Source organism: Poecilia mexicana, unplaced genomic scaffold (genome assembly GCF_051168715.1).
Source record: "Poecilia mexicana isolate PSO_F unplaced genomic scaffold, ASM5116871v1 scaffold_22, whole genome shotgun sequence".
NCBI lineage: Eukaryota > Metazoa > Chordata > Actinopteri > Cyprinodontiformes > Poeciliidae > Poecilia > Poecilia mexicana.
Window position 1 is genome coordinate 24632282 of NW_028263391.1, and position 12183 is coordinate 24644464.

The 12183-nt window shown below is 40.3% G+C and overlaps 1 protein-coding gene across 2 annotated transcripts in view; it reads left to right on the forward strand.

The window, feature by feature from the left end:
* The window catches only part of asap2a (ArfGAP with SH3 domain, ankyrin repeat and PH domain 2a), a 43424-nt gene that overhangs the window by 10189 nt on the left and 21052 nt on the right, over positions 1-12183 (forward strand). For both annotated transcript variants that reach the window (XM_088002308.1, XM_015004707.2), the window contains exons 2-4: positions 3737-3809; positions 8636-8781; positions 9586-9660. In XM_088002308.1, coding sequence (XP_087858434.1) covers positions 3737-3809; positions 8636-8781; positions 9586-9660 — 294 coding nt within the window. The remainder of the gene's footprint in view (positions 1-3736; positions 3810-8635; positions 8782-9585; positions 9661-12183) is intronic.

Below are 12183 nucleotides of genomic sequence, written 5' to 3' on the forward strand. Positions count from 1 at the left end.
CTTTGAAGATGTTTAGCGCTATTAGCTTCACCTAAATTTTTCCATTATTTTTTTGCAAAAATAATGGAGCTAATTTTCAGCTTTGCCCTTTAGCTAACTTTGAAAAGATTTAGTATACTTAGCAAAAATTAATTTTTCCAGATAAATTCTAACATACTAATTTATTTGGCTGTTTAATAAACTTTCAGTTGAATAAAGTTTTGCATCTGTGTTGAAGTTTTAGTTTAGAATTCAAGTAGTTAAATGTTTATATTCATGCTTTTATTTTGAAGTGGATGAAGAACAGCATTTCTGTTTCCTCTCCCCACATCCCACCATTTTTCCCACCATTACTTTTTCTCAGACGTAGAACATTCAGGAACAAAATAAAACATGTACAACAAAGAACAAGATATAAACATAAATCAGTGATTCTTGAGAATAGGGACAAAACAGGTCCTATGGATAAAGCATGAAATTTGAATAAAATATACACAAAATATATTTTTTTCAAATATCTAACTAAACTAACCTGGGTCATGTGAGCACAACAATGTATATTTTTCTTTTTTTTGCTGAATATTTTTTTATTTTAAACATTGTAGTCGGTGGATGATGCCTGTAAAAGCCCTTGTCCAGGAGCAGAACTCAATACATTCTTATAGTTTAAAACAATTAAAGAAGTACTAAAATTATATATTATGACAATTAAGTATAAGTAGTCATATAAATAATTATAAAAGTATCGATAAATTGAATTAAAAATAATTTTTAGATATTTTCCAACTCCGTTGAAATTTGTCCTTAGTTTTTGTCAACACCGTCAGAAATGAAAAGAATGTAAAAAAAATCAGGCATTATTGGGGGGCACCAGAACTTCTGAGGACCCCATGACGTTGTCTTTTCTCTTCCTTTGCTAGGAGGGCTAGTTAGCTCCGGTTAGCTTAAGTTATTCTTTAGTTTTTTCTTCTGTTTTATTCCTAAGTTGTTTGTCACAACCATGATGTGTCAACTCCATAACTGACAATTTACAAAACTTTGATGAAATTTTGCGAAATAAAAGCTTAATTTTGGTAAACTGTAAAGATTTCATGGACCTGACGAGCTACAATATGGCTCCTTCAGAATAACATCATGTAAATTGAGGTAGTTTGGCATTTCGTCAACTCCGTCAGATGTCAACTCCGTCAGTTTTTCTGACTCTTTCAGTGAAATTGTTGTCAAATCTCACTTAATTGTGCAACTAATTCATTTTAATGTATTTTACATGAATTGCATTACTTCACATGTACCAAGTTTTTCATTTTACTCACTAGTTTGTCACCACCTTCAGTTCTGTGTCAACTCCGTCATGCACTGTCAACTCCATCAGATGGACATTTTCTTGTTTTTTGTTTTAAATAATATTTATTTTATTACTTGAGAAGCATTTGTCTGTAAATTGAGTAAAAATATCACTAATGGGGTATTTTAAAAATCATTTTAGATTTATTTTTGTCAGATGGTGATGACAAAGTTTTGGGTCAGGTCGATTAAAAATGTAATTTTTTAAAAAAAATTCGCAACTGGGAGCCTGTACCTTAGCATCTTCATATTTTCTAAACATTATTTGTCATATTTGCATACATAAGGTTGAGAAATAATAAAAAAAAATATGGGAAAATTAAAACCCATTTTGTCCCTATTCTCAAGAATCACTGAAATACAATATCTAACAGCATTGCATAACATTTCAATTATGTTAAATTTATACTTGAGATGGATTAAATATTTTTAATTGAAGTTTGTGATTTTTGCATTAGCTTCCACTAAATACAGTGTTGGTGAGGCTCATTAGCGTTAGCATAACAAATGTTTATTATTAGCACTTTATTAAGGGCTAGTACAACTAACTTTGTAGTTAAAACGGCCCAGCACTGATTTTTCTTCAGCTCTGTCAGATAGAAAAGCTGAAGTGAATTGAGAGTCAGAATTGATTCAGAAGAAAAGTTTCTAGACCTTCTTTAGCTTCAGACTCCTGGTCTTCTGTCTTTGGTCAACCTGATGTTTTCCATACAGGCTGTTGGAGGAAAACTGCAAACTTGGCCCCCACCGGCCCACTTCTGTCCAAATATTGACTTTTCACACTCAGCACAGAGAAAAGTTGTGAATGAACCTCTTGAGAGCGCCGACCCAGATGCATTTGTCAGCACTCCAGGCATCAAAGCCTAAAATAAATGGATTTTAATGGCGGCTGCATAAAAATGGCCGCTTTTAATTCAAACATATATCAGGAAAAACAGAAGATTTAAATGAGTTTCCTTTACAACAGGCAGTCTGTTTTGTTCCAGTCTGTTATAAAGAAGTGTTTTCCTATCTGCTTAATGTTAAATGTCTGACATATTTTCAGTGAGTCAGACTCAAGGTTCTCCTCCCTCTGACGGAGGATTGGACCCGGACTGAAAAAATTACAAGAATAAAGTCGTAATATTACCTGAAGAAAGCGGTGAATTATTGTCGTACGATTATGTCGTATCATTACTGCCTGTCGTATGACTTTACTCTGGTATTTCTACATCAAAAGACATGAAGCTTTTCTGTTCAAAGCTTTTTAATATTTAATGTTCTGTGTTTATTATTCAGACTAAGTCTAAAAAATGCATTTATTTATTACACAGCATCTGGTCCTTCTAGTTCAACATATGGCCCAACATCCCACATGAGTCTGACTAAGTAAATCTGATGAGTTCGCGCCGACTGTCTGCTGCCGCCACAGCAATCTGTCGCAGGGGAGCTTACAAGGTGAGCCAAGGTCGCTGCAGACCAGACAGAACCGGCCCGTCCGCGGGGACGCCGCAGACAGAACCGGCCCGTCCGCGGGGACGCCGCAGACAGAACCGGCCCGTCCGCGGGGACGCCGCAGACAGAACCGGCCCGTCCGCGGGGATGCCGCAGACAGAACCGGTCCTGGTTTTGCTTGTGTTTTGGAAACGGCCGTGTGTGTGTTCCGCCTCCTCTGGCGCAGACCTGCTGTCGTCAGCAGATAGTTAGCTGGTGAGAACAATGAGGCTGGATCTCCGTCCTGCCGGTCGGAGCGGTGTGTGATCAATCAGGAATGCGTTTCTTCCTCAGTGTCTGCAGAAGGAGGCTGTGAGGATAAACCGGGCCTGGTGGCTCAGTGTCAACATTACTCTGCAAATTAGTTTCTGCTTTGCTTAAGTTGTTTTAAAAGTACTATTAAAATCAGCCTGGCGGGCCACCAGGCTTTACTTGTGTCCCCACCAGGCTCAGTATTGTTCTGTTTATTTCAAGTTTTATTTTAAGATTTTAAAGTTGGTGTTTAGATATTAATGATCAACTGATCAATTCTCCTGAGAAATTTTAAATTTGATGTTTAGTATTAAGACGATGGAAAAGCTAACCCTACAAATCCGTCCAACGTCGCATATAAACAGTGAAACATGGTGGTGGCAGCATCATGCTGTGGGTAAGTTGATAGGAACAAAAAACAAAACAATGGTTCTCCTTCCAGTTGGCCATGCAGCCAGCTCCTTAATGGTTTAAATCACAGCATAATGTGTTAGAATGGCCTAGTCAAAGCCTAGCACTCTAAAAGCTGGCATGCTGTCCTTCCAGTCTGGCTGAGGTGATGTGCAGATTAGATCCCAGTAAAATAAAATGTTTATTTTGGTTGTAATGTGACATCATAGCAGGAAAACCCAGCAGCCGATGACCTTTGACCCCCACTGAGTTCCTGTCTGTGCTTGTGTGTGTTCAGGCTCTGGATGTGGACCGCAGCGTTCTCTACAAGATGAAGAAGTCGGTGAAGGCCATCTACACGTCCGGCCTGGGTGAGTCGTCATGGCGATTCTCACTTCCTCCAGTCGCAGACCGACCCGCTTCAAACCCGAAGCCTCAAAAACGGGTCGCTGCAGCGGCAGAACTTCTGCTTTCCTCCTGAGAGAGGGAGAGTGTGGAATGATGTGTGCATGTGTGTGGGATGATGTGTGTGTGTGATGGTGTGTGTGTGGGATGGTGTGTGTTTGTTCTGGTCTCTCCCTCTGCAGGGTTCTGTTAGAAAACCCAAACAATTTGCTGAGCAGGTTTGTTTTTTCTGAACAGAGCGCGCTCAGTTCAGGCCACAGGGCCGGCTGTTTGATTCAGACCCTGAAAGGAGCAGCTGGAGGGGGGAGGGGCGTCATGGCAGCCATGTTTGATGGCGGCCATGTTCTCTCTTCACTGTACCTTTCAGGTTGTTTTTGAGTTAATGATCGCCGGGGAGTCAGTGTTGCTATCAGTGTTGACAGTAGAAACATTTCCCCGTCTGTGGAAAGTTTTCATTCCCACTGAGGCCGTCTGGTAGAAACTGTCATGGCCGACAAAGCTGCCCCGGCTCTGGCCTGTTTCCAGTAGCAGCAGAATATTCCAGTTCATCCTCTAAACTAACTTCATGAAACGTAGTAGTGTTTCTGTGGCTAAAAAATGGATCATGATATGAGCATTTTATAGAATTATTGAGTAGTTTTAAGTATCAGAAATACTGGCAGACTCAGTACTATGGTGGCGTGACCTTTCCTGTTTTATCCACAGTTTTTACTGTTTCTATTTTTCAGCAGTTATGAAGCACAGGTACAAAACCTGAAACTGCTGCTGCGCAAGTTACCGAACAGTTTGTTGCTAGGTAACCAAAGAGTGAGTGAGTTGCTAGGTAACAACTTATCATGTCATTATCAACATTAGTTGAAAATGGCCTTAAAACAACAATATTATCGTTTCTCTCCCTGTATGATTTGTTGTTGTGACAGGCCTGATCGATGTTGATCAGGTTGTGATTAAGTTGAGAGAGAAAGATAAAATTCCTGGGTGCTGCTCTTCATGAAAACATAAACTGGAAACCACAGCAATTTAAAAACAAACATATAAAAATGTTATTCCATAAAGTGAAAGACTCACTGAGTGATGAAACAGCGTTAAGAGGTAACCGATTCTGCCAACTGTTCTATCAATTATTCCATTAATCAGATAAAAATTGGTAAGCTGATAATCTTGTATAATTTTAAAGAGACAAATAATTCAATTCCATTTTCTTGTCTAAAGTACGTTAACATCATTCCTTTGTGAATGTTTGATCATTTGTAGCAAATTTAATATCTGCAGCTAAAAATAGTTTTAACATCAACATGTGAAAATCTGAAAAGTAATTCAAAAAGTTGAAGGTTTATTAATGCAACTTGTTGACCAGATGTAAAGTTTAGTCATGTTCAGATCTTTGTAGTGTAAAGATGGTTCATGTTTTCATGCGGCTGAAACGCCGAGACGAGATGAAACCGTGTGATAAAATCAAAGCTCCTCTAAAGTGAAACTGCCGTTTGGTTCTTTCAGTTCGGCTTGTTGACGTGGATGATGACTGAGATTAATGCTGGAATGCAGCTGCTTGTGTCAGAGTGAAATTATTTCAGAAAAAAGCAAAGCTTTTCTGTTTAAGTGATCATAAATCTCAGAGGTCAATTTGGTTACATGTTGGGCTGCAATGATCTCATAAAATAATGTTTTTGTACATTTTGCTGATGAAAGTAATTGAGTTGAGGTTCCTAGCCCTTCTCAGATTTATGAGCAGCAACAGTTGCATCTTTAAAGTCGTTGCTGATGTATTTCTGTGTTAAACTGCTTTTAAAAACCTTCATGAAGATTTAATTATTGGATGTTTTATAGGCTGTTATGGACTTAAAGTTTATTACGATGTTTTGTTGTACCATTGTATTATGCAAAAAGTGAAAATAAGGATTATTTTATTACATGTTCTTTAGGTAACTAGGTGACTGTAACTCTGTGTCACAGCAATTATAGTCCCACAGACACAAACACCGCTCCTGAAAAACATTCCCATTTGTAAGGCGCTTTTTTTAGGACACCAGTCACAGAAAGAAGTTTGATTTGTTTCACTAAACTGGTAACTATATTTTTACTGATGCTCTCATTGAGCAAACAGTGGAAAAAATAGTAAAAGTATCAATAATGACGATAAAGACAGCTTTGGAGGGTTTTAAATACCGCTACTTGGAATTTATCGGGCCAGTGATGAATCAAAATTCTTATTATAACAACAAATTTCACATTAAGTTATAAATAATAAGATACAACAAACACCCCCCTATTTCCACCTATGGACTCTTTGGGCTTCCGTAGTTCAGAGATTTCAGTCCATCTTGTTTTGCTTTATTTGTATTTAATTAAACTTCGAAGTCAGATGATTGAAATAAAAGTAAGTTTCTTAAAAAAACGTTTGTAATTTTCTTTTTAGAAAAGAGAGAGAGGAAAAACATCAAATTCACCCGGCCTTATTTCCAAAACTTTAAGATGAATTAAACACTGGAGATGAACTTACTCTTTGGATTCAACTTTGCAGGATTTGACAGAAACTTTGTTCCTGTCGTCTCTAAACTCGATCTCTGGAAGCAAAAAGAAAAACTGTTGTGTTGCAGAGGAAGCAAATGAAGCCACTGCTGGGAGTCTGACTGTAAATCTGAAACCCAGCAGGAATATTTCACCATTTGCATGAGGAATAATAATATTGAGAATATTTCAGGTTGTAAAAATAACAATTCAAGAGTCTGCAGGAGCTGAGTCAGCAGCAGAACAAAAAGACAGAGGCGTAAATACTCCTGAAAGATTGTTGATACTTTTCTGCAACAAAAAGTCAGAGTTGTGTTTGGATTCACTTCCGGATAGCAAAATGTAAACTTTACCAACTCACAGAAATCAGTTTCCTTTAAAAGCTTCTGCTGAAAATTAATTTTGCACTTTGCAGCTTTTCTAAGCTGCACACAAATAGCTGCAGACATTTAAGACTTTTCTTGTTTTCGCTGGTCTCTGCAGAGATACGGCGTTAATCTGAGCTCACACATTGTTCTGTATGCGTCAGCGAGGAAGCAGAAGCCGGCCTGTTGTCCCACGATTAAAGCAGTTAAGAAGCTGCAACGCAAACTTTTGGGACGTTGGATAATCCTCTGCAGATGCCTCAAAAGCTCTGCTTTGTTTTTCTTCCTTCTTTGCCGCTATGCAAACTGATAAAATGTAAGTTGTGTTTGCAGCCAAGCGTGTTGGTGCAGCAGTGTTATTGTATGCAGTAGAAACAGGATCATTGTTTAGCAGAGGTTAGAGGCAGTACATGGGAGCTCAGGGTGAAATTTCTGCAACACACTTTACCGTCTATGATGACTCAAAAACCTCTTGATACCAAAACCCTTTAATCCAAAGCATGAATCTCACATTCAGACTTACATTTGTAGGATATTCATCTATTTATCAAAACAAATGAAGAGAAAATACAACTGATTTTTAGTATTAAACTTTCCTCCAAGCTGCCAGAATGGAACAGGAGTCTGTTTGAATAAAACTATGGTTTATGAGCCTGAAATTGATCAAGGCGGTTTAGGTCTCAGTGTTCAGATGTCATTATTGGCTGGAGAGCAAAGTTTGGGCCCTTCCTGTTCGTCCACAAACCGCCAATGGGCCCTGGGACCAGCAGTTTGAACACGTCTGATCTAATGAGAAGTTTAAATTTAACAGAAGCTTCAGAAGAGTGAAAGAGAAAGACTCGAGGTTTCAGAAACCAGCTGGGCTTCAGCTGAACTCGGCCAGAACTTCAGGGACTAAGCAGTGAAGGCAGCGGCGAGCACCTCTAGCTGAAACGTTACTTAGCTAACCTAACGCACTAGTGATGAAGATTAGTTCCTCCAAATTCAGAAATGCTACACCAACACCTTATTTAGCAAAAGCTAACGCTAAAGCGCTATAGCAACATGGTATCTAGTGAAAGCTAACTCTAATACGCCATATCACCACAGAATTTAGCAGCAGCTAACGCTAAAACGCTTCACCAACATGGTATTAATCTGGAGCTAATGCTAGATGCCCCACCAGCATGGTAATTAATGGAAGCTAACGCTAAAACGCTTCACCAACATGGTATTAATCTGGAGCTAATGCTAGATGCCCCACCAGCATGGTAATTAATGGAAGCTAACGCTAAAACGCTTCACCAACATGGTATTAATCTGGAGCATTAGCTCCAGGTTGTTTAGCGAAACGGTGAAGCGCTGCACCAATACAGTGTTTGGTGGAAACATATTAAATACTGACTTCAATCCAGATTACATCTGAAGACTACAACCCTTCAGCAATAATTTAATTTTGACATAAACTATTTTTAATAAATTAAATATGCTACTCTGCTCTTAGATATTGTATTTTTATTAATATATTGTTCTCTACTGTACATGTTTTACTTTGTTCCTGTATGTTTCTTGTTTGAAATAGTTATTGGAATAAAAAGAGAGAACTTGAGGAAAGGAAATTGAACTGATGTGTCTTTATTTCAAAATAAGAGCATATAAATGTCTAAGTTTTTGAAAAACTCCTAACTGTCTATAATCAAAACTTCAGCGATGTCGAACATTATTCAACTAAAAGTTTACAAAACAGAAAAGCAAATTGCTTTAATTTAAGGGAAGCTAAGTCCACTAAACGTTTTCAAAGTTTGCAAAAATGCTAAACGAAAATGTAGCTCTGTTGCTAGTGGATTAGCAGTTTGTCCACTGTACCTGTGGTGGATTATTGTGCAGTTTGTTAACTGACCTCTGACCTCTGACCTGTTCCTGCATGTGTTTGTCTTCAGCCCATGTGGAGAACGAGGAGCAGTACACTCAGGCGTTAGAGAAGTTCGGCGAAAACTGTGTGTGCCACGACGACCCCGACCTGGGCTCGGCCTTCCTCAAGTTCTCCGTCTTCACCAAGGAGCTGACGGCACTCTTCAAAAACCTGGTGAGTGTGTGCGTTTGTATTACCTTGTGGGGACGATTTTCCTGACATATACTACGTTGTGGGGACCGGAGCCTGGTCCCCACAAAGGGAAACCCTGTTATTGGGTCAGGGGTCCGATTTAGGGCTAAGGTATGAATTGAGATTTGGATTGGGTTAAGGATAGGAAAAGGGTAAAGGTCAGGTTTAGGCTGTAGAAATGAACGGAAGTCAATAGAAAGTCCCCACAAAGATAGTCACACAAACGTGTGTGTGTGCGTGTGTGTGTGTGTGTGTGTGTGTGTGTGTGTGTGTATGAAACCCTGTGTGTGTGCGTGTGTGTGTGTGAAACCCTGTGTGTGCGTGTGTGTGTGTGAAACCCTGTGTGTGTGTGTGTGTGTGTGTGTGTGTGTGTGTGTGTGTGTGTGTGTGTGTGTGAAACCCTGGGTGTGTGTGTGTGTGTGTGAAACCCAGTGCGTGTGTGTGTGAAACCCTGTGTGTGTGTGCGTGTGTGTGTGTGTGTGTGTGTGTGTGTGTGTGTGTGTGTGTGTGTGTGTGTGTGTGTGTGTGTGTGTGTGAAACCCAGTGCGTGTGTGTGTGAAACCCTTTGTGTGTGTGTGTGTGTGTGTGTGTGTGCTCTCTAAAACCTCTCAGGTCCATCTCAGCTGGGTCCCAACACGTAAACCGCTCTCTCACAGAAATCCAGCCAAAGATTTGATCAGATTTTCATCTCTTCCTGAATTAAAACAAACTTTTTACTATTTTCACTGGTTTGATTCCAGCAGTTGCTGAGTTTTAATCTGTAAAATTTCCTCCGTCTTCCTCCAGTTCCAGAACATGAACAACATCATCACGTTCCCCCTGGACAGCCTGCTGAAAGGAGACCTGAAGGGCGTCAAAGGGGTAAAGCTGCTGGTTACTGAAGGTCTTTATGAAAGAAACGTAGAACTTTATTCTAGAACCGCCCGGGTCCTGAAGGAACCAAACGGTTTGAGAACTGTCGGCGCAGCAGAAGGATGTGACGTTTATAACTGGATAAAATAATGTTAAAATAATCCAGACCTGTACAGAATCTCCTGCGTGTCGGACCCGTCTGACAGTTTGAGATCTTTGGTGCCTGAGACGGAGATTAAGGTCCAGTAAGGAGCGATAATCTGAGCCAGACAGCCGAGTGTCCAGCAGCCAGGCTCTGTAATCCAATCGCAGCTCTTTACCGTCCCTGACAGTCTGTGACCTTTCACCCCAGAGACACATGATTGGCTTTGGTTTCCACGAAGTTTGATGTGATTAAAGAAAGCGGTCTAACGAGCCGGTTGCCATGGATACACGTGTTGCCCTCATGACCTCGGCTGCTTTCCTCCCGTCCCGTGACTTTTCCCCGTCTGTCATTTCCTGTCTTTGTCTTCTCGTCTGTGTTTTAACTCAGCTCCTTCCTTTCCCTGGAGTACGGCTCAGTTTCTGTAATTCTTCCCACTTATCTCTCATTACGCCTCAGATGATTCTCATTACCCGACCGACAGCCAATGAGCCGCTGGCTGCTTTATATTTGGATGCGCATCTCGAGAAATGAGCCGGGGGAAAAGAAGAAAACTCTGCCAGCCAGTAGTCGGCTCACACTGCTTCAATTATCCCGCCTCCTTTGGTCTGAGAAAGTGTCCAGACCTGCAGGACAGCATGATTAAGTGATGGTTAAAGTGGATGTTGTAAAACATTGAGGAAGTCTGCAGACAAATTAACTCAAGAACGAGATAAGGCAGCGCATTATGCAGCCATTACTCTTTCTGCTTCAGATTAAATTGATCTGTAATAAAGATTAAAACCCTGCTGCTGAAGTTTGGACACTGGATATAAAGAAATGTCCTTTTTATGGTGAGACCTTCAGATTTGCAGTAGTTAATGTGGGCTCAGATGAGAAAAACATAATTTAAGTCATTCTGCATTCACTGGACCTTGGAAATGGGAAGTTGCAGCATTTTACCATCAGTAATTAAAGATTAGTGGCTCTAAGATGCACAGAAGAACCTACTGACAGCAGATTTCTCATGAAGTCACTAAAAAATAAAACCCATCTTCTGCTTCCTGCTGGAAATCTGAAGGTTTTGGTGAAAAAATGCTGAAAAGTAACACGATGGTGCAAAGCTACAAGCTTCAACTGTGTAGCATGGCAGTGGCAGAGTCATGGTGTGGAGGACTTCAGCTGAAGGAGGGACTGGTGCACTGAAATCAAAACCAAGACTAGCACCCCATGCTAATATTAGGTGATGTTAGCTAGCGCCATAAAACCTCCAGTTTACACTGAAGACGGGTAGCTAGCTTAATATTTATAGCTAATATTGACTAAATCTTTGTGTAAGGGCTGGGTAAGGAATTGTGCTACAGAGGGAGATTGCTAACATTAGCTCGCTAGCTTTGCTAACATCGCTTAAACATAGCTAACATTTCTTTGTACTTCTTTTCTAAGTGATGATCAAAGTTTGACGCAGTCCACAGTCGCCGTTCGTTTCCTCATGCATGTTGTTTTTATATTCTTTCTGAAATTTTTTTAGTTAAATTGTGCTGAAGATTTAGCAGACATCTTCTCCCAGTCTGGACAATCACTGCTCACTTTCTTGGAGCGCGAGTGAATGGGTGGCGAGCGGTAACAAAAATACGTAGTCAGCAGTGAGTTGGATTATTTCTTGTTCTGTATTGGTGTGTTTTACACCCATTGAAAGCGAGGATGTTAAATAACTTTGACTTTATCCTGGCTATTTACAGAAGCCAATGCGAGGAGAGGAAACGGTCTTCCCCGTTTCAAAATAAGAGCATGAATATAAACATGTAACTACTTGAAGAATTGAAAGTTTACAAAACAGTCAAGTAAATTAGAACCTTAGGATTTATCAAGACAAATTAATTTGGGAACCTAAATCTGCTAAATGTTTTCAATGTTAGCTAAACGGAAAGTTAGCTTAGCTATATGTGGATTAGCTTAAGTGAGCCCACCACTATCCACAACCTGTAAAAATGAACATGGAGATGCTTCTCCAGACCCAAAATTACCCGTTTCTCAAACCCTTTCAGTCAAATCCTGTAGAAAACCTGCAGACTGAGGACTGATGTTGATTTAAACAGTCTGCGGCGGCGAAGCTGCACACCCAGCTGTTCAGAAACATCTGCAAGGTTTAGTCTGGATCGCTGTTCCTTCTCCATCCTGCAGTCAGTTTCAGGCTCAGGAGGGAAGCCCTGGAAGTCCTCTGCCCTCCTGGGAAGTGCTTTGCCCGGCGCTCTTTGCCCTTCCCAGAAATATCTGTGTGGTATTTTTAGCCATTGTTGCCATTTTCCCCCTTCTCTGGCTCTGACACTTCCTTCCGCTAAACCTTTCTCCTCTCTCAGTCCCTCGCCGCCTCCCTTTCTTTCACCGTTTCCTTCTCAGCCCCGCTCTTT